Below are 21,988 nucleotides of genomic sequence, written 5' to 3' on the forward strand. Positions count from 1 at the left end.
TTGAGAGTCCCTTGGACTGCAAGGAGATCCAACCAGTCCATTCTAAAGGAGATCAGTCCTGGGTGTTCATTGGAAGGACGGATGCTAAAGCTGAAACTCCAATACTTTGGCCACCTCATGCGAAGAGTTGACTCATTGGAAAAGACCCTGATGCTGGGAAGGATTGGGGGCAGGAGAAGAAGGGGACAACAGAGGATGAAGATGGCTGGATGGCATCACCAACTCGATGGACATGAGTTTGAGTAAACTCCGGGAGCTGGTGATGGACAGGGAGGCCTGGCATGCTGTGGTTCATGGGGTCGTAAAGAGTTGGACACGAAAAGACCCTGATGCTGGGAAGGATTGGGGGCAGGAGAAGAAGGGGACGACAGAGGATGAAGATGGCTGGATGGCATCACCAACTCGATGGACATGAGTTTGAGTAAACTCCGGGAGCTGGTGATGGACAGGGAGGCCTGGCATGCTGCGGTTCATGGGGTCGTAAAGAGTTGGACACGACTGAGCGACTGCACTGAAAAAAATACATGTGCTGAAATAACTTTTCCTGAGTTTCTTAAAATGATCATGTGATTTTTCTCCTTTAATATATTAACATTGTGAGTGATATTAATTTTTAGTGTTAAGCAACCTGTAGTCTGGATTAGATTCAAATTTATCCTGTTATATTATTCTTTCTATGTATACCAGGATTTGGTTTGTTGATATTTTGGTTCAGTTTTTTTTTTTAAGTTTTATTATGAAAGCCGTTGGTATATAGTTTTGCTTTTCTGTGTTATACTTGTCAAGTTTTGATATTAAGATTGTGCTGGCCTTATAAAACAACTTCCCAGTCTTCTTTCTTTTTGTATTCTCTGAAAGAGTTTGTGTGAGTTGGCACTATTTCTTCCTAAAATATTTGCTGTGATATACCAGTGAACCCATCTGGGCCTGGAATTTTCTTTGGGGGCAGATTTCCCTTTACTGGGGCTTCCTGGTGGCTCTGGAGAAGGCAATGGCACCCCACTCCACTGTTCTTGCCTGGAAAATCCCAGGGATGGGGAAGCCTGGTGGGCTGCCATCTATGGGGTCGCACAGAGTTGGACATGACTGAAGCGACTTAGCAGCAGCAGCAGCCTGGTGGCTCAGACAGTAAAGAATCCTCCCGAAATGCAGGAGACCTGGGTTTGATCCCTGGGTGGGGAAGAGCCCCTGGAGAAGGGAATGGCTACCCACTCCAGTATGCTTGCCTGGAGAATGCCATGGACAGAGAAACCTGGGGGACGACTGTCCATGGGGTCGCAAAGAACTCAGAACTGAGTGACTAACATTTTTTCATTTTTTCACATACAGATGGAATTTCTTTCTATAGTAGATTTAGGACTATTCACATCTGTGTTTCTCCTTGTGTAAATTTTGGTAAGATATGTTTTCCTAGAATGTTGTCAGTTTCATCTAAATTTCTAAATATAACAGCATAAAGTTGTTCACAATGCCTTTTTATTATTTTAAATGTCTATAGAATTTGAAATGATGTCCCCCCTTTTCATTTCTCATATATTATTTGTTGTTTCTCTATTTCTTTTGATTAAGAGAAAGCCTTGACAATTTTATTAGTCCTTTAGAAAACCAGCTTTGTTTATCCTATTTTTTATGGTTTTATTTATTTCTGCTTTTTGTTATTTCCTTTCTTCTCCTTTTTTGGGTGTAAATTTATGTTCTTTTCCTAAGTTCTTTGAAAATATTTTTATTTATTTTATCTATTTCATTTTGGCTATGCTGCGTCCTTGCTGCTGTTCGGGCCACTCTCTAGCTGCAGTGCGCAGGTTTCTCGTTGCAGTGGCTTCTTATGTAGTGGAGCATGGGCTCTAGGGTGCGTGGGCTTCAGGAGCAGTGGCACATGGGCACAGTAGTTGTGGCTTCCAGATTCTAGAGCCAGGCTCAACAGTTGTGGCTCGTGGGCTTAGCTGCTCTGAGGCATGTGAGATCTTCCCAGATCAGGAATTGAATCCACGTCTCCTGCATTGGCAGGTGATTCTTTACCACTGAACAACAGGGAAGCCCCTTTTCCTAAGTTCTTGATATAAATCTTGAGATCACTACTTTTCATCCTTTTATTCCTAATATATGCATTTAAGACTCTCTACACAGTTTTAACTTCTTCTTACAAGTTTAAATACATGATGTTTCCAATATTATTCACTTCTAAGTGTATTTTGAGTTCCATTGTAATTTCTTGACACATGGATATTAAAAATTAGACAATAAAAGTATTATTTAATCTCCAAATATTTGGGAATTTCCTAGTTTCTTTTTCGTCAGTGACTTCAGAACTTAACTCCACTATGGTCAGAGAATCAGTTCAGTTCAGTCGCTCAGTCGTGTCCGACTCTTTGTGACCCCATAAACTGCAGCACTCCAGGCCTCCCAGAGTCTACCCAAACCCATGTCCATCAAGTCGGTGATGCCACCCAACCGTCTCATCCTCTGTCGTCCCCTTCTCCTCCTGCCCTCAATCTTTCCCAGCATCACAGTCTTTTCAAATGAGTCAGCTCTTTGCATCAGGTGGCCCAAATATTGGAGTTTCAGCTTAAGCATCAGTCCTTCCAATGAACACCCAGGACTGATCTCCTTTAGGATGGACTGGTTGGATCTCCTTGCAGTCCAAGTGACTCTCAAGAGTCTTCTCCAACACCACAGATACACCATGCCTAATTTTATCCTTTGGAAGCTGTTGAGATTAACTCTGAAAATCAGCATATGGTCAATTTTGGTAAATGTTCCATATATTTGAAAATAATGTGTATTCTATTGATATTTGGTACTGTGTTCTAAACCTACCAATAAGATTGTGTTTATTAATTGTTGTTCAGTAGCTCAGTCGTGTCCGACTCTTTGTGACCCCATGGACTGAAGAATGCCAGACTTTCCTGTCCTTCACTATTTCCTGGCGTTTGTTCAAATTCATGTCCATTGAATTGGTGATGCCATCCAACCATCTCATCCTCTTCTTTTCCTGCCTTCAATCTTTCCCAGAATCAAGGTCTTTTCCAGTGAGTCAGCTCTTCACATCAGGTGGCCAAAGTATTGAAGCTTCAGCTTTAGCATCAGTCCTTCCCATGAATACACAAGTTTGATTTCCTTTAGGATTGACTGCTTTGGTCTCCTTGTAGTCCAAGTGACTCTCATGAGTCTTCTCCAACACCACAGTTCGAAGGCATCAATTCTTTGGCATTCAATTTTTTTTATTGTCTAGCTCTCACATCTGTACATGACTACTGGAAAAAACCATAGCTTTGACTATACAGACCTTTGTTGGCTTATTACTTACATTACTTAAATCACATACTTTTTTTGTTCATTTCTTCTATCAGGAACTGATAGATCATGACATGAATCTTTAACTTATTAAAATGTAATATGTTAGTGCTTTAGCTACTTTCTATACTATCTTAGGATCTGGGGCCTTTTCATTCCATTTACCTCATCTCACTTTTTGTGAATTTTATTTTTATTTCTCCATACATATAACCCAAGTAATTCAAAGTATGTTTTAATCTACAGCTTGATAGCTTTAATCAGCTTTAGAAAATTCTTGGCCAGCATGGCTTCAAATACTGCTTCTATCCCATTTTCTCTCTTTCCTTAACACTGAGACTTCATATTAGGTTTTCTCACCTTATCTCACAGATAGAAAATACCTTAGAAATACTAACCAATAGAAAGCTTGTGTAACTAGACTACATTCTTTCTGTTTTTTCCTTCCATTCATATCTCTGGGCCTAAGTCTGAATATTTTTCCTTTTGACCTATCGTCCAGATCACAAGCTCTCTTTAGCTGTATCTAATCTGCTATGAAATCATGATTCAGATATCTGTTGCTGCATAACAACCCATCCCAAACTGGGTGGTTTTAAACAATTGCCACCATTTACTTGTCCATGATTCTGCAACTTGAGCCAGGCTCATTACACACAGCCTGTCTCCGTGTCTGGCGAGGGTAGCTTCCTGGGGTTGGAGGACCCAAGACGGCTTTGTTCACATGTGTGGCACCTCAACTAGAAGGGTCAGAGGAGTTGGGGGCTGGCTGGGTTTCTCTCTCTGTGTGTGGTCTTTCATTCTCCAGGGCCTGTCGGCCTCCATTTTCCCCTCCCCTTTCATACCAGCAGGATATTTATAATTACTGACCCAGGGGTCAGGCCTCCAGGAGGGTGAAAATGGAAGCTGCCACTCCTCTCAATGGCTAGGTAGGCCTAGAGCTAGCAAAGCATCACTTCTCCCACATCCTTCACTCCACAGAGCAGCCCTTCAGATGGACTCTCAGAACTCCTGCAACACTACTCCATCCAACATGTTTCTGATTCCCTCACCATCCTCCTTGTTCTCCATGAGTCCTAGACCTAGAACAATGACTGACACGAAGCAGTACACAATAGATAGTTGTCCAATAAATCAATGAAGAAATGGATGCTGTTGATCCAAGGCTCTCTTTAGCATCACATATGCAAATAGAGGAACAATAGCAGCCAAAGTGGTAGCTAAATTTGCAAATCCTTTGTTTTTAATACTTTCTACATACTGAATCACCTCCTCTCCCAAATAGCTGGTAACTCACTGAAATTCTCCAGTTTGTTTCTCAGCCTGAGACAGGACAGTGAAGGAAGGAGAATTTATTCATTTTTACCATACCTTGAAACATGTGGGATCTCAGTTCCATGACCAGGGATCAAACCCACTTCCTGCATTGGAAGCTCAGTCTTAACCACTAGACTGCCAGGAAGTCTCCAGAACAGTCTTAATAGAAATAGTCTTTGAATTCTGATTATTAGAGAGAAAAATTCCCAGGACCTAAACACTATCCCTTTCCTTCCCCAACTAAGATCCCAGGTAACTCAAGTGTGTCTACACAGACCATTAACCTGTATCTTCGGTCATTATTGGGGAGCTCTGTGTTTCTGTACTTGTGACCTGAGTGCAGTTGCTGCTGCTACCCACCCTCACTCCAGCAATACTGACCCCAACCTTTGACCCCTACCCTCTCCCATCCTGGCTCATGCTGATTATGGTGCCTTCTGCTGACTTAGAACTCCCTGGTGCTCACCACAAATAGCATATTCAGTTAAGTTGAGCGGTCGTGTCCGACTCTTTGCGACCCCAGGAATCGCAGCACGCCAGGCCTCCCTGTCCATCACCAACTCCCGGAGTTCACTCAGACTCACATCCATCGAGTCAGTGATGCCATCCAGCCATCTCATCCTCTGGCATCCCCTTCTCCTCCTGCCCCCAATCCCTCCCAGCATCAGAGTCTTTTCCAGTGAGTCAACTCTTCGCATGAGGTGGCCAAAGTACTGGAGTTTCAGCTTTAGCATCATTCCTTCCAAAGAAATCCCAGGGCTGATCTCCTTCAGAATGGACTGGTTGGATCTCCTTGCAGTCCAAGGGACTCTCAAGAGTCTTCTCCAACACCACAGTTCAAAAGCATCAATTCTTCGGCGCTCAGCCTTCTTCACAGTCCAACTCTCACATCCATACATGACCACAGGAAAAACCATAGCCTTGACTAGACGGACCTTTGTTGGCAAAGTAATGTCTCTGCTTTTGAATATGCTATCTAGGTTGGTCATAACTTTCCTTCCAAGGAGTAAGCATCTTTTAATTTCATGGCTGCAGTCACCATCTGCAGTGATTTTGGAGCCCAGAAAAATAAAGTCTGACACTGTTTCCACTGTTTCCCCATCTATTTCCCATGAAGTGATGGGACCGGATGCCATGATCTTAGTTTTCTGAATGTTGAGCTTTTAGCCAACTTTTTCACTCTCCTCTTTCACCTTCATCAAGAGGCTTTTTAGTTCCTCTTCACTTTCTGCCATAAGGGTGGTGTCATCTGCATATCTGAGGTTATTGATATTTCTCCCGGCAGTCTTGATTCCAGCTTGTGTTTCTTTCAGTCCAGCGTTTCTCATGATGTACTCTGCATATAAGTTAAATAAGCAGGGTGACAATATACAGCCTTGACGTACTCCTTTTCCTGTTTGGAACCAGTCTGTTGTTCCATGTCCAGTTCTAACTGTTGCTTCCTGACCTGCATACAGATTTCTCATCTACACAGTGTTTTTATTTTTATTCAACTATAAGCAAACAGCAAAATTAACACAATATTCACCAACTCCAGAACAGTTTTCTTTTTTAAACCAAAGTGTGATTAATTTAACAAGCACAGACTTTCAGATTCTGATAACCTCTTACCCAGCCCTGCTGCTCATCTAGATGGCCAGGCTTTAACAGCAAAGCAATTTCTTCTATGGAGCTTTTTCCAGTATTGCTCTTTAAAGGAGCCACAGTGGGACACTGACACGCAGTAACCAGCCTGAGACGTTGGGGGTCCCCTGGTTGTCTTGGTGAGACAGAGCCGTGAAAACACATGCCAGTAGGTACCTTCACACACAATTCTGTGCTCAGGGTCACAAAGGCGGAGACAGTCAATCTCTTTTTTGTTTTCAACCTCCCTTAAAGACTCTTTGAAGTTCTGTTCTAATACTGCAGACCTGGTCTTTTTGCCAGAATTTTTTTTTCTTCTTTAAAGTCTGGGTTGTTGTTTGTCTATTAACATTTGGATAAACTGCAGCATACAGATTTCTCAAGAGGCAGGTCAGGTGGTCTGGTATTCCCATCTCTTGAAGAATTTTCCACAGTTTCTTGTGATCCACACAGTCAAAGGCTTTGGCATAGTCAATAAAGCAGAAATAGATGTTTTTCTGGAACTCTCTTGCTTTTTCCATGATCGACTGTCACCTTATGACCCTTTTTCTTTCTTTTTTCTTTTAAATATTTAATTAATTAATTTGTCTGTGTGGGTGCATCTTAGTTGGGGCACACAGGATCTTTAGTTGTGGCATGCAGAATCTAGGTCCCCAATCAGGGGTGGATCCCAGGCCCCCTGCATTGGGAGCGTGGAGTCTAAGCCACTGGCCCACCAGGGAGATCCCGACCCTTTCTCTTTCAAAGAATGTGAGAGTAGTTCTTCTGGGATTGGGTCAGAGGACATCGGAGAGATACCTCTAGTGGCAAAAGTAGTAGAAACGAACTCTGATGAAAAGTCCAGGGAGCTCAGTTCTGACATACTGAGTGTGTGTGTAACACAAAAATTTCCCAACTTGGTTTCCACAGTTATTTTCACCACACCATGTCAACAATAACAACAAAGACAACAATAGAAACTAAAATTTAATGAGTACTCACTATGTGCCAGGCACTGTTTCAACTGCTTTAGATATATCATTTCATATAAAACTTTAGGTGGAGGAGTAGATTATAGGTAATTGAAGCAACATGGAATGGATGGATTGGTGGATAGGATTTGAAGGAACTGTTAAAAGAATTTTATCAGGAAGATGAGCCAAGATATGAAAGAAGGTAAAAACAGGACGGAGTTGACAAAAATGTGTGGAGGTGTGCGTGAAGATATGCTCAGATAATACCCTCAGATGCTCAGTAGTGTCCAACTCTTTGCAACCCCATGGACTGTAGCCTGCCAGGCTCCTCTGTCCATGGGATTTTCCAGGCAAGAATACTGGAAAGAGTTGCCATTTCCTTCTCCAGAGGATCTTCCTGATCTAGGGATAAAACCTGCTTCTCTGGCAGGTAGATTTTTTACCACTGAGCCACCTGGGAAGCCAGGTGAGTGAAAAGAGGAGTGGCAAAAGACAGATCAGGTAGCTAAGCACAGGGAGATGCAGGAGCCCATTGGGATTTGAGGATGCTGAAATCAAGAGATCACAGAAAGCTGTGAATAGAGATCTTTCCAAGTTTCAAGTAAAATTAATATGTTCTATTTTGACACGGCAAATAGACCAGCTCTTGAGGCCACACTGAGTAAAATAAAATATATCAGACTCTTTTAATGGTTTTAGTGGTATCTCTAAAGGGTTACTTATTATCTGTTAAATATTTGAATAGAGCATTGTTCTGGAATAGCCACAGGAACAATCCTTTGCAGAAAAGCGGAGGAACCAGTCTGAAAGCTCTGTCTGCAGTGAAAACCATACAGCAATGCTTCATTCCTGGCAAAACTGTGTTGACAAGGTGGTCTGCTTCAAACCTGGGTGCAAAACACCCGGGCTCCCAGCCAAGCACATGAGGAGATTCCCAATGACCAGTCAGAGGGAGCCTATAGGGGATCCCATGTGCGTACGTCATTAATCTGACTTCACAGGGCACAAGAGGCAGGCAAAAGTGTGTGCTGAGCAGCCAGGCCAAGGCTCAATTAAATAAAAATAAATAAATAAATAAATTGGTAGGAACCCCCCGCCAAAAGAAAACCCACCAATGTACCTATTATCAGCCAGCTTAAAACACATTAGAGCCTCATGTGCCCCTCCCTCTTCATACCCCTCCCCCCACTTTCAAAGGTAACCACTCTTCTGAGTTTTGGGTTAAACACTCACTTGTATATGTGTCTGCCGGTGTGTGTGCTTTAATAGTCTTACCCTACGTGTATGTATCCGTTTAAATAAATTGTTTGCCTTTTTTGAACTTAAAAAATATATATATATATGTTATCCTTTGTGATTTAACATTTAAGACATTCTATAAGAAAACGCACTGTTCTATCAATTGAGGTAAACGCAGTAATAATTCTACCTTGGATTCAGTGGCCATTTTGATTGTTGTCTCAAAAAAAGACAGCAATAAGTATATGCCTATATGTCAATCTTCAAAATCAATTAAAAAGTATTTGTTTAATGTTAAAAAAATAAAACAAAAAATACCTAAAACCAAAGCCTAGACTGGGAGAAGTCTCCACGTTATTGATTTAACCAACTCCCTCCATTAAGTTTCCTTTTCTTGGATTCTGTCTTAACCACTCTACTGGCTTCTTCTAATAACAAACTCAAATTTCTCCAATCTTTAAAACCAGCCAAACAATCGCACAGAATAACTCTTCTCCATACTTTCAGCTACTCCTTCTCCACTGCTGGGAATGAGCTGTCTACACTTCTTGCCTTCACATTTTCACCTTTCACTCATATCTCAAGCAACTGCTCTCAGGTTTCTTCTTATCACCATTTCAGTGAGACAGTTCCCAACAAGGACACCAAGTACTTAATCATCAGATTAAACGGCACCATCTCCCGCCTTATCTTGACCTCCCTGTGGCATATATTTGGACATCTCCTTCCTTCTGAAAATTCTTTAATTCTTTGGTTCCTAAGGATATGGCAACCCACTCCAGTATTCTTCTCTGGAAAATGCCATAGACAGAGGAGCCTGGCAGGCTACAGTCCATGGGGTCGCACGACTCAGCAACTAAACTACCATCTCCACCACAGGACCACACAGGATCTCCTCTTTTTCTGCCTGAGCCTTAGATGTTGGTGTTACCAGGCTCCATCCTTGCCACTGCTTTTCTCATTCTGCATGGTCTTCTAGAACCCCTCTCATGGTTTCAGCCACAACCTACCTATTGAAATGACTCCCATCTCTGTGTTCTACCTTGACTACTTCCCCTGAGCTATATATTCATCTCTCCACTAAAACATCTCTCTCTGGATGCCCTGTGAAATCTCAACACACAAAACCACTCATGATCTCATCCCCCAAACTGCCCATTCTTCATGGATTTCCTCATCTCAGTGAATGTCAAAATTAATCATCCCATTGCTAAAGCCAGAAACCAGAAAATAGTTTTTGACTCCTACTTCTTCCTAGCTACTGGCCGCCCAGTGAGTCAGCAAGCCCTGTTTCAGCCCTTGTCTTCTCTGTCTTGGAGAGAGGTCCCCTCAACTGAGCTCCTGCCTCCAGGCTCTCACCCTCAAATCTACCTCCACACAGGCCAGCAGAGAAATCTGTCTAAACCCAAACTATGATCGTGTCCCTCTCCTATTTAAAGTCCTCCCATGGCTTCCAACTGACAACCTTTCCCCCTCTCATTTCTCTGCCTTAGTTCCAGTCTGTGCCCACAAGGAGGGAGGACCATTTGGGGATAGCAGCCAACAGTCAGGGCTTTGGCAGCTGGTCAGAGGGATTTGAGTTTGGCATAAGACGATATAGGAACCATTCACAGGTTCAAAGGCAGGGCATGATGACATAATGACACGATGACAGTTACACATGACAGTCCTACAAGTGGGATACACATGAGCAGGCTGCTGTAGACTTAATGTATCCTCCCAAAATTCATGTTAAAACCTAATGCCCAATGTATTTGGAAGTGGGACCTTTGGGAGGTGATTAGGTCATGAGGATGGTTGTGTGTGTGTGTGTGTGTGTGTGTGCGTGCGCGCGCTCAGTCGTGGCTGAGTCTTTTGTGGCTTCATGAACTGTAGCCCACCAGGTTCCTCTGCCCACCAGGCTCCTGTGCCCGTTGAATTTTCCAGGCAAGAATACTGGAGTGGGATCCATTTCCTACTCCAGGGGATCTTCCCGATCCAGGGATCAAACCTACATCTCTTGTATCACCTGCATTGGCAGGCAGATTCTTTACCACTACCGCCAAGTGGGAATCCCCATGAAGACGGAGGCCTCATCAATGAGATTAAGAGATCCCAGAGAGTTTCACCCTTCTCCCCTTTACCCCTCAACCCATGTAGTAACACGGAGAAAAGACTTTTTTGTGAAACAGGAAGCAGGCCCTCGGGAGACAACTGAATTGCTATGCCTTGATCTTGGACCTCCCAGCCTCTAGGACTGTGAGAAATAAATTTCTGAGGTTTGTTTGAAAGTCACCCAGCCTATAGTAATTATGATACTTTGTTATAGCAGCTCTAAGGGACTGACACAGGCAACAGAGGCAAAAGGACTTAGTCTACAGCTAGAAAAGAGGAAAATATAGGACTATTGAGGAAGGGTAAATATTTCAAAAGGAAAAATCACCAGATACAAGGAGTAAGGGAATGCCGTTAGCAGATAAAGTCAAGCACTACTAAACAATCCACAGGAAGTCTAGAGAATTTAACCCCCATTATCCGGAGCCCTGGATAAAAGAACAGGGGTTAAAGGGGTTAAAACACACACACACACACACACACACACACACACACACACACACACGGTTCACACACACACACACACACACACACACACACACACACACGGTTCTACAAGGCGAGTGAGGAAAGCCGATGCTGGGAGAAACTGTAGGAAAGCCTGGGAGAGGGACAGACACAAGCAAGGCAAGAAGCTGAGGACCAAAGTCCATTACACTCAGGAGCCGCGGCAGCCGACTTCTTAAAGGTGAGCTTCAGGATGATGAAAGAAGCAGCATTCGTTCATTCGTTCTTTGGGCAGATTAAAAAACAAAAACTCTGTCCAAAATGTTGCCAGGATTGGAAACGAGTGACCTGCCAAAAGTCCCTTTCACAAAACTCCAGGCCTGGACGGCGGACGCACTGAAAGGCATAACCGCTGACGGACTCTGAAGTTACGGAGATCCGAGTTCGAATCCCGACTGTCCGGCTCGGCGAATTAGAAAACCTTCGGTGACTTCAGTTAAATGGCTTGCCCTGGGTGGGTCACACCGCATTGTGAAGAGCAGACCTAGGGTGAGACCCCCCTCCACAAGGTCGCTGACCCCAGACCGGTGCTTCTTCCATCAGCCTGATGCTCTGGGCGGCGGGTCCCCTCGCGCGGCCGGCCCCCGGCCTGGGGCGCCTTTGTGCCCCCCTCACCCGAGCGCACTCGTAGAAGCGGCCCCGCGCGGGGGGGCGGGGGAGCTGGGCGGGAGATCTGTCAGCGGGAGGTGGGCGTGGGACTGGGGGGCTGGTGGGAGCGCCCCCGAGGTGGCGCGGACCTGTGGGGAGGGGGGCGGCCAGGTGGTGATTGGCTGGGCTGCGGCTGGCAGTTCCCGGCCAAGAACAAAAGAGAGCGGGCGGCGGGCGGCCTCCGGAGTAGGCGCTGCTGCCCGCCCGGCGCGGGCTTCGGTGCTGGGGGAGGACGTACCTACCACCCGCCCGCCCGCCCGCCGAGCAGCCGGGCTGGCGCGCTCGGTTTCTGCGCGAAAGCCGGCCGTGTACCTAGGAATTAACCGGCCGGCGCTAGAGGGGAGGGGTGGGGAGCGGGAAGTGGGGTGTGGGGGGGGGGGATGCTGAGCGCGCGCGAGAACAATAATAAGATCGTGTTTGCGGTCGCTGCCCGAGGAGGAATTCAGAGGAGGCGCGAGGCCCGGTGCTCGCGCCGCGCCCGGGAGCCCGGGAAGGAGGCCGGCGGCGGCGGCATGAGGCAGGCGACGCGGCGCCTGTGAGCAGCGCGCGGCGGCGGCGGGGACCTCGGCGCGGGCAAGAGCCGAGCGGCCGGGGGCTCCCCTCCCCCGCTGCCGGGCGGTGATTTGCCGGGCCTGCTGAGCCCCCCGCCCACTCCCTCGCCTCAGCCGCCGCCTCGACGCTTCTCCTCGTCGGAGCGGCCGCTAGTCCGCCCGCCCGCCCGGCTCGAGGCCCGCGGGGAGCGCGGCGCAGTCCGTCGGCCCGCGGGGGGGCGGCCTCCCGGCATCTTCGCGGCGCCCAAGGACAACCAGGAAGGGGAGCGGCAGGGATGGCGCGTCCGCGGCCCCGCGAGTACAAGGCGGGCGACCTGGTCTTCGCCAAGATGAAGGGCTACCCGCACTGGCCCGCCCGGGTGAGTACGGCGGCGGCGCGCGGGCCCGCCCGCCCACCATTTTCCCCTTCATGATGGCGCGTCCGCCCCCTTTCCCCATCGCCTCAGCGCGGAGCGCGGAGCCCGCCGCGAGCGGCCGACTGCGGCCGGGGCTGAGGGCTCGGGCGGCGCTGCGCAGAGAGAACTCGGCCGCGCCGGAGGCGAGGGTTCCCGCGGGCCGCGCCCGCACCCCGCGAGGGCGGCCATCCTTCCGCCCACTTTCGAAGGCGGCTCCGGCCCCTGCAGGCCAGCTGCTGCCTTCCTCCCGGAAAGCCGGCAGTGACTGGGAGCCCTTCGCCGGGAAGCGGGCCTGGAGCAGAGGCATCGCCCGGGGCAGGGTGGTTGGCGGACTCGGCGGTCTCGGGGCGAACGTCGGGGCACGTAGGGGAGCATAGTGCAAATGGCTGTCCGCGAGCCGGCGGGCGCCCGCGGCGTCGATCCTGGAAAGGGGCAGTGGTCATTCCGAGCCAGCGGCAGCCTCTTGGCAGTCGTTCATCCATCTCTCAGGGCATCCTTCGCCATCCAGACTTGTTGAGTTTTCCCTGAGCGCGATTCTGGGTGCCCCGCCTGCTCTATCATTGTCCTGGGGTACGAGCATCCCTGGTACCTCTGCTTCTTTTAAACCGACACCGAATAGTTGGGAGCTGGCAGCTTGGCACTGGTTAGTGGGTCCCGGAAGCTCCTCATGCCTTTTCACCTCCATATTTGTTTTAGGTCGGATTCCAGACCTCATCCTTGGCCCCCCACCTCAGTCCACAATAGCTCTCTATTCTCATAAGCAGGGTTGTCGCTGTGCTCTTTCTCTAGAAAGCATCTACATGTAATACATAACATTAAATTTTTTTACCAGGCCCTTTACTAGCATGTGTGCTTTGTGTTCTAAAATCAATCCCTTTTACTTTTATAATAGTTGGTAGTTAATTTCTTGACATAAGAAATGTAGTGGAAAGGAGGGTCAAGGCATGTTCAAGTCTGAATTGGTATCCTTGAGGAATAGAAGTAGACATGGAAAATAGTGGTAGCATAAATATGAATGAAAACTCTAAAAATTTGCATTATATGCAAGTGAAGATACCCAAGACTCCTCCCCCCACCCCCAAATACACCCATTCACAAAAAGAAGTGATATCATGGGTGGCCAGACTGAAATTTAGTGAAGTTGAAGTAATGGACGGACATAATCCTTTTTTTTTTTTTTTTTTTTAAGTTTCTCATGATTGTAAAATAGGAAGAACACTGGGTCAGGAATTGGGGGACCCTGGCATCTGGTCTGGGCTCTGTTATGGGCTGATCATCTTAACTGTCTGAATATCCATTTCTGCAACTATAAAATGATCATCTCTAGGATTTCTTCCAACACTAACAACCTCGGATTTCAAGGGGAAAAAAACAGTCTCATTCAGATTCTATGAGGCTGTGCAAGTAACTTTTATCCATATCTGAACTGTAGGTTGTCCTTAAATAAGGCAAAGTTCATGGTAGAATAATAGGTTATTTTTCATATATATATATATGTATATATATATAGGGCAAGATTTGTTACTTTAGGAGTTCTTTGGAGAATCCCTTGAATATACTCTTTTAAGTAAGAAATAAACAGTTAAGGGCACATATGTTTGGGCATAGTCAAAGTAAATTAAAAGTTATCATCACCAGTGGGTCATTTTCTTGTAACACAATGGCTTTCTTTAATCTTACCTTTGAAAAAGATTTCCTGAGAGTCAGAAAGAAAATAGACTTAAAATTTTATTAACATGTTGCTTGCATAGGTTGGCCACCTGTAGTGATTTTGAAACAAGTGCTGCAGAAGTGGTCCTAGTTGTATATTTAATTGTACATAAAATTCCTAGGAGTTTTAACTCCATACCAAGGGAAAATGGAAAGTAAAATGAGGGAGTAAAGTCAATTACATTGTTAGATAAGATGCAGTAAATACAGGGGGAAAACCTGTGTCTGTTCACATTTAACAATGAGTTCCTCAAGGAAAGGACCTAAGTCTCCCTAATTTTCTAAAATATTTTATAGTGAGTGGCATGCTGTAATTTCCAAATAAAGGTAAAGGTTAGAAATAGAAGAAGGAGCTATTTGAGTGTCTGCTCTTCTTTAGTTACAGTTGAATGTGTCAGTGTTCTCATTTTATTTTCTTCCCAATTCTAGGAGATAGTATCCCCACTTTACATCTAGCTATAGCTTTGTAGATGATGTTATTATAAAATACTTACAGGGAAAAAATCCTAATTATTCAGATTTCAATACTATTGCTTGATATGAAGGCCAGCCCTGCTGGAATTCTGTATGGCCACAAGGAATCAAACACAGGAAGAACATGGGGGAAACAGTTTTTTTCAGGCTATGGGGAGGAGCTTTCTAATGGAGCTGATCCATGTGGAATGGAGAAGTGACTCCTCTGCTGTAGAGAAGACATTTGTTTTAGTTCTAGGAATCCCCTTATGAGGAATGTGAGCCAAGAGAATTCAGACCTCTGGTAAATTTGATCGGGTTGGTTTCAGCTTTTGGCTGGGCTTCACACTGTGTCCTGGGGCGTGTTTTGTAGTCTTTCCAAGTTTCTGTTTACTAGTCTGTAAAATAGGGATAATTCTCACCTCAAAGGTATAGTGTATGTAAAAACACTAAGCAGTGGTATTGAATGTTCCTTCCTTTTTTCCTTTTTGAATTTCTAACTTTTCCCCTATATCACTGCTGCTGCTGCTAAGTCGCTTCAGTTGTGTTTGACTTTGTGCGACCCCATAGACGGCAGCCCATCAGGCTCCCTGTCCCTGGGATTCTCCAGGTAAATTTGTTTCTTGTCCAACATTTTATCATGAAAATTTTCAAATCTATGGAAAAGTTTAAAAAAATCGTACAGTGAACAGCCATATATCTTACCACCTAGATTTCCACACTTAACATTTTCCTATACTTGCTCTATTTGTTTATATATCCATCCCTCTAGGTGTATAGCAGTCCATCTTATTTTAATGCACCTCACAGTAAGTTGCAGCCATCATTAGAATTTACTCCTACACAGTTGAGCATGTGTATCGTTAACTCAGTACAGTCAGTTCAGCCGCTCAGTCATGTCCAACTCTTTGCGACCCCATGGACTGCGGCATGCCAGGCTTCCCTGTCCATCACCAACTTCAGAAGCTTGCTCAAAGTCATGTCCATCAAGTCTTTAACTAGAGGTCAATATTTTTAATAGATCCCCTTTTTCCTTTTGAGGTAAAATTTATGTAGACTGAAACACACTTACTGTAAATGTACCATTCAGGGAGTTTGACAAATGGGTACACTGGTGGAAGGCAAGCCGCTACTGGCACAGAACAGTACCACTACCCAGGAAAGTTCCCTCGTGCCTTTCCCCAGGCGGTTCTTGTCCTCCTGCCTTTTCAGATGTATTGTTTTAACATTAAATAGCAGCTGGCTGTTTCTGATGGGAATACTTGTGAAAGTGAAGTGAACATGTTAGTCGCTCAGTCATGTCCGACTCTGCAACCCTGTGGACTATAGCCCACCAGACTCCTCTGTCCATGGAATTCTCCAGGCAAGAATATTGGAGTGGATTGCCATTTCCTTCTTCAGGGTATCTTCCCGACCCAGGGATCAAATCTGGGTCTCCCGCATTGGGGGCAGATTCTTTACTGTCTGAGCCACCGTATATAACTTTAAAAATTAGAAGTTCATTTATGCTTGAAGATAAACTAAATTAATACTAAAAAACAGTTGTGCTAAAATGAGTTTCTGAATCTTTTTGATTATGTACATTATTGGTTAAAAAAAAATTGAGCACGGTCACCTCTAATATGTGTACATTTATTTTAAAATTATATATACATATTCTTTGCACTATTATCTACATTGTAAAATAAATGCAAAAAGAAACTAATAGGGATGACATGATTTAGAGGATATTTTGTGTTTTAAAATTCTTATTGGCAAAATGTCATTAATAGTACTAAATTAAGTTTATATTTTTAAAAGTTGTAATTTTTGCAATTTTTTTCCCTACTTCTTATGAAATCTGATTAGAATGTCAGAGTTTTTAATCTTCTAAAGAAATAAAGAATTGTCAGGTTGGCCATTTCCTTGCTTGCTTGTGCTTATATTATTCATGTCATCTTTGTAGGACCAGTGTAGGGGTTTCCCTTGTGGCTCAGATGGCAAAGAATCGGCCTACAATGCAAGAGACGCAGGTTCGATTCCTGAGTTGGGATGATCCCCTGGAGAAGGGAATGGCAACACTGTACAGTATTCTTGCCTGGAGAATCCCATGGACAGAGGAACATGGTGGGCTGCAGTCCATGGTGTCGCAGAGTCAGATATCACTGAGTGACTGAGAGCTTTTGCAGGACTCTTTTAGCTAGCCTGTTCATTTAGGGAGAATTCTGTTAGTAGTAGATGTCCCATAATTGTGCTCAGCCAGGCACACACAAATGACGATAAGTAAACATAACCATCTAAATAAACACACTAATGTTAATTTATAAATTAAATATTAGTAAAGTTTACTTTTGGGGCAAAAGAATAAGAAACTAGAATAGGAATTGTACTATTTTCTTCTCATACCTATTAAAATCATCTTGTGTGTTTCCTGAGGTGTGAGAAATCTGCTTATGTTGCTCCCCTAAAAGAAGCAATACCAAAAAATGTCTTAAAGCTCTTGTGTTTCAACTAAAGAGCTTTTTAAAATTAAACTTTATGTGAAAATTCTCAAACATTGTTAATAGAGTAAACTGATACAATCACTTTAGAAAACTGCCCTGATCTATGGCAACCTTGTGACATATGCCAACCTTGTGACCTAACAGTCTGTTGTAGGAATATATCCAAGAGAAATGAGTGTTTATGTCCACCAAAAGACTTCTACAGCAATACTCATAATAGCAGCTTTATCCATAAAAGCAGAAGGTTGAAAACAACCCAGATGCCCATCAACACAAGAACAGTTAAGCAAATTTGTAGTGTATTTGTACAGTGAAGTACTACTCAGCCATAAAGAGGAACAAACTACTAATGCCCACAAGAATATGGATGAATCTCAAAAATACAAGATTGAGTGAAAACAGCCAGATAGATACAAGAGAGTACATTCTGAATGATCCCATGATATTCAAAAACAGGCAAAACTGATCAGTGGTCATCAGTCTGTGGTAGGTGGAGGTGATGGTAGGTTACTGACTGGTTGTTGTTGTTCAGTTGCTAAGTTGTGTCCAACTCTGTGACCCCATGGATTGCAGCACACCATTTCCTGTCCTTCACTATCTCCTGGGGTCTCAAACTCTTAAATGTCCATTAAGTCAGTAATGCCATCCAACCATCTCATCCTCTGTCACTGTTGACTGGGAGAAGGCACTGGAAATGATCCATACCTTGATCTGGGTTTGTACATATGTAAAAATTTATCAAACTTGCACATTTGGGGTTTTTGCACTACTGCATATATAATGGGGCTTCTCTGGTAGCTCAGCTGGTAAAGAATCTGCCTGCAATGCAGGAGACCTGGGTTCGATCCCTGGGTTGGGAAGATCCCTTGGAGAAGGGAATGGCTACCCACTCCAGTATTCTGGCCTGGAGAATCCCATGGACTCTATGGTCCATGAGGTCGCGAAGAATTGGACACGACTCAGCAACTTTCACGTATATAATGCCTCAATTAAAAAAGAGAAAACATGCACTTTGTATGAGGTGAGGAAAAGAAAAATGTAATACTCCAAGCTTTTTCATGGATTAAATTTCGCCCTTCTTAGCTTTCAATAAGAAATGTTTTCCTTTAAGGCTTCAGTCCTACAATATTACATCTTCCTATTCCCTTTTGACTATTTGAGAAACTTCATTTATTACTTCATAACTTTCTCTTGAGGCTTCTTTTTAGTCCTGTATTCTTCGTCTGTCTTTTGTTTAACTGCACTAGAGTCTTTCTGTTCCTTTCATAGTTAATTCCTCTTCATATTTTTGATCTAGTGATCAACCTCTCGCTTGTTAAAACTCAAGAATACAAGAATAAAGCATTTGACTTACCATCTACAACAGTTCAAAGAGCTGTACTTTTTTTGAGCACCTACTCTATGTAAGGTGCTGTACTAGGTATATTTTTTCATTTTTATACCAACAGGTTAAACTTGCAGCAATTTAAAAATACTATAATTGAATGATTAAAGTGATATACCATGCATGCCAAGTTGCTTCCATCAGATGTCCAACTCTTTGTGACCTTATGGACTGTAGCCTACCAGGCTCCTCTGTCCATGGGATTCTCCAAGCAAGAAGACTGGAGTGGGTTGCCGTATCCTACTCCAGGGGATCTTGCCTACCCAGGGATCGAACCCAGGTCTCTTAGGTCTCCTTTGCTGGCAGATGGGTTCTTTACCACTAGTGCCACCTGGGAAGTGGTACCATAACTTCTATTAATGTGCATACTGGTTGGGAATTTTCAGTTTCTAACTCAGCACTTTGCTGGTTTCTTTGTTTTTCCTTCGACAATAGACTGCTAGGTTATGAACCTAGCAGGTTTATTTCTAGAGACCAGACTACATGTTTTCAGAGAATCAGTTGAGCCTTAAATTATTCTTAATCTCAACATAAAGTAAGGTGTTTATAATCTTTATTACTTTTGTCCTGAGTTCATGGAGGTCCATCATTGGTTCATTCCTCATGTAGAGTGGCCACAGGCTCATGCAGCCTTTCCCTGAGAGACTGTATTCGCATCGCCAAGGAATTGGCACACTGTTTCATTTTCTTCTGTTCAACCCTGGGAGCAGATCAATAACTTAAATTCTCACTACCAACGTTTTCCATTGTTTCCTTTTCAACCAGGTGAATCTGTTTCTGTCATATCGCCTTTGGAATGCCCTAATGACTACAGGGAGGCCTGCTGCTGCTGTTGCTGCTAAGTTGCTTCAGTCGTGTCCAACTCAATGTGACCCCATAGACTGGACTGTGCAGCCCACCAGGCTCCCCCGTCCCTGGGATTCTCGTGGGTTGCCGTTTCCTTCTCCAGTACGTGAAAGTGAAAAGTGAAAGTGAAGTCGTTCAGTCGTGTCCAACTCTTAGCGACCCCATGGACTGCAGTGTACCAGGCTCCTCCGTCCATGAGATTTTCCAGACAAGAGTACTGGCGTGCTGCAATTCATGGGGTCACAAAGTGTTGGACATGACTGAGTGACTGAACTGACTGACTGAATTGAATGACTACTTGTTGCCCCATGATTAGAAAAATATTAATTCTCTTAGCTTCATTATATGAGATCGTGTTTGATTCTTTTGGAAAATGATGGTTTAAAATGATATATGACTTTTTTGAAAATGTCTTTTAGCCTTAGAAAAACATTATAGTTTTATATTATATTATATTATATATATTTTATAATAATATACTTATTATATATTAATAAGTATAGTAGGCATAACAAAGGAAGAGCCCAAATCTTCCTATTTGTTGGAGAAAGATTTTCTATTGCAGAAGAGTCTCCAGATGTTTGATCAAAATATAGCCCACTCAATACAGTTATTAGTCCACTGCGAATAGGCTTCTTAATCATTTCAAGCAGTACTACTGAAAGCATGGTCTGTGGATTGCTACCTATCAGTGACAAGATAGGTACAGAAATTGAGAGCAAGAGTTTAGAATCTTTTTTAGCTATTTGATAAAGTAACCTTTTGTTTGTGAATCTGATTTTAAAATGAGGTTTGTATTTGTATGTCTTTTATTTTATTTTTCTAATAATTCATCTTTAATGTATTTTACTAAAATGTCTGTAACTAATTAGAATTTTTTTTTAAAAATTGCTCCTTCACCACAGAGTAGAAGTCCTGACTGTAGATTACCATTAAAAGTCAACAGTGTTCCTTGCACCGAAAACACTTTGCTCATACTGTAAACTGCTTAAACTATCTTTATTTAAAAAGAGAATGGACTGACCTTCATGTTATATATTAATTCCACCTGTGTAACAAAATTTTATTACACTAGAATGTTCATCCTAGAAAGATTAATTTCCCTAGACATACATGTAAGCATCATGAATATGTACCTATAACTGTAGGTACATAATTTTTGTAATATATACAGTTTTGCATCTTTTCCCCCACTAAACACTATATCTTTAGAAGACTTTCAGTAGCAGTGAATATGTTTCTGTAACATTATTTGTAACAGCCATCTGATAATTTATGGCATGGACTATTTTTATAAATTTTAACTACCTATTATAGGACTTTTAGTTTATTACTAGTTTTATACTATAAAAGAATACTGTGAGAAACATTCTTTTGGCTAAATCATTAGTTATTTCCTTAGGACAAGTCTCTGGAAATTATCTCTCTGAGTCTAGGGGCATATGCATATTTTAAAGCTTTGTATTATAAACTTTCACTGTCTTAACCACAACCAGAATAAGAGAACACTTGTCTTCTCACATATTCATTAAAAGTTAGATGATTCAAACTTTTGATAGCCTTTGTTAATTTAATAAGCACAATTATTTTTATTGCAATATAATGGCTTTACCATGTTGCATTAGTTTTTGCCATACAATGAAGTGAATCAGCTATGTGTTTAAATATATCCTTTTGCTCTTGAACCTCCCTCCCACCCCCATCCCACCCCTCTAGGTCATCACAGAGCACTGAGCTGAGCTCCCTGTGCTATACAGCAGGTTCCCACTAGCTAGCTCTCAGTTCCCCAGTCTCCCAATTTAACGAATATTTGATTGAATTAATTTTGGTTATTAGGCAAAATATATGTATTTATATCAATAATGTATATCATTGGATGGACTGATGCTGAAGCTGAAACTCCAATACTTTGGCCACCTCATGCGAGGAGTTTACTCATTGGACAAGACCCTGATGCTGGGAGGGATTGGGGGCAGGAGGAGAAGGGGACAACAGAGGATGAGATGGCTGGATGGCATCACTGACTCGATGGACATGAGTTTGGGTGGACTTCGGGAGTTGGTGATGGACGGGAGTCCTGGCATGCTGCGATTCATGGGGTCGAAAAGAGTCGGACACGACTGAACGACTGAACTGAACTCATCTTGTTATCAAGTTAGAATGAGAATATATAACACTACTATGAGATCGATATCCCCATTAGAGAACAAGGACTTTCACCTAAAGACACTTAAGTCTTAATTCTAGACTATTAAGAATGCCACAGAACATAAGAAAAATGATACCAAATTGGGTTAAGGACTGAAGAAGCATTTTGCATTATGTTGGGGGTTTCCCTAGTGGCTCAGTGGTAAAGCATCTGCCTGCCAATGCAGGAGATGCGAGTTTGATCCCTGGGTTGGAAAGATCCCCTTGAGAAGGAAATGGCAACCTCTTCTAGTATTCTTGCCTGGGAAACTCCATGGATAGAGGAGCCTGGTGGGCTACAGTC

The 21,988-nt window shown here is 43.6% G+C and overlaps 1 protein-coding gene across 1 annotated transcript in view; it reads left to right on the forward strand.

The window, feature by feature from the left end:
* The first annotated feature begins 12,076 nt into the window (after nt 1-12,076).
* The window catches only part of HDGFL3 (HDGF like 3), a 76,182-nt gene continuing 66,270 nt past the window's right edge, over nt 12,077-21,988 (forward strand). Inside the window, exon 1 of the mRNA XM_019983281.2 lies at nt 12,077-12,585. Within this exon, the coding sequence (XP_019838840.1) occupies nt 12,502-12,585 (84 nt within the window). The 5' untranslated portion in view covers nt 12,077-12,501. The remainder of the gene's footprint in view (nt 12,586-21,988) is intronic.

Source organism: Bos indicus, chromosome 21 (assembly GCF_029378745.1).
Source record: "Bos indicus isolate NIAB-ARS_2022 breed Sahiwal x Tharparkar chromosome 21, NIAB-ARS_B.indTharparkar_mat_pri_1.0, whole genome shotgun sequence".
NCBI lineage: Eukaryota > Metazoa > Chordata > Mammalia > Artiodactyla > Bovidae > Bos > Bos indicus.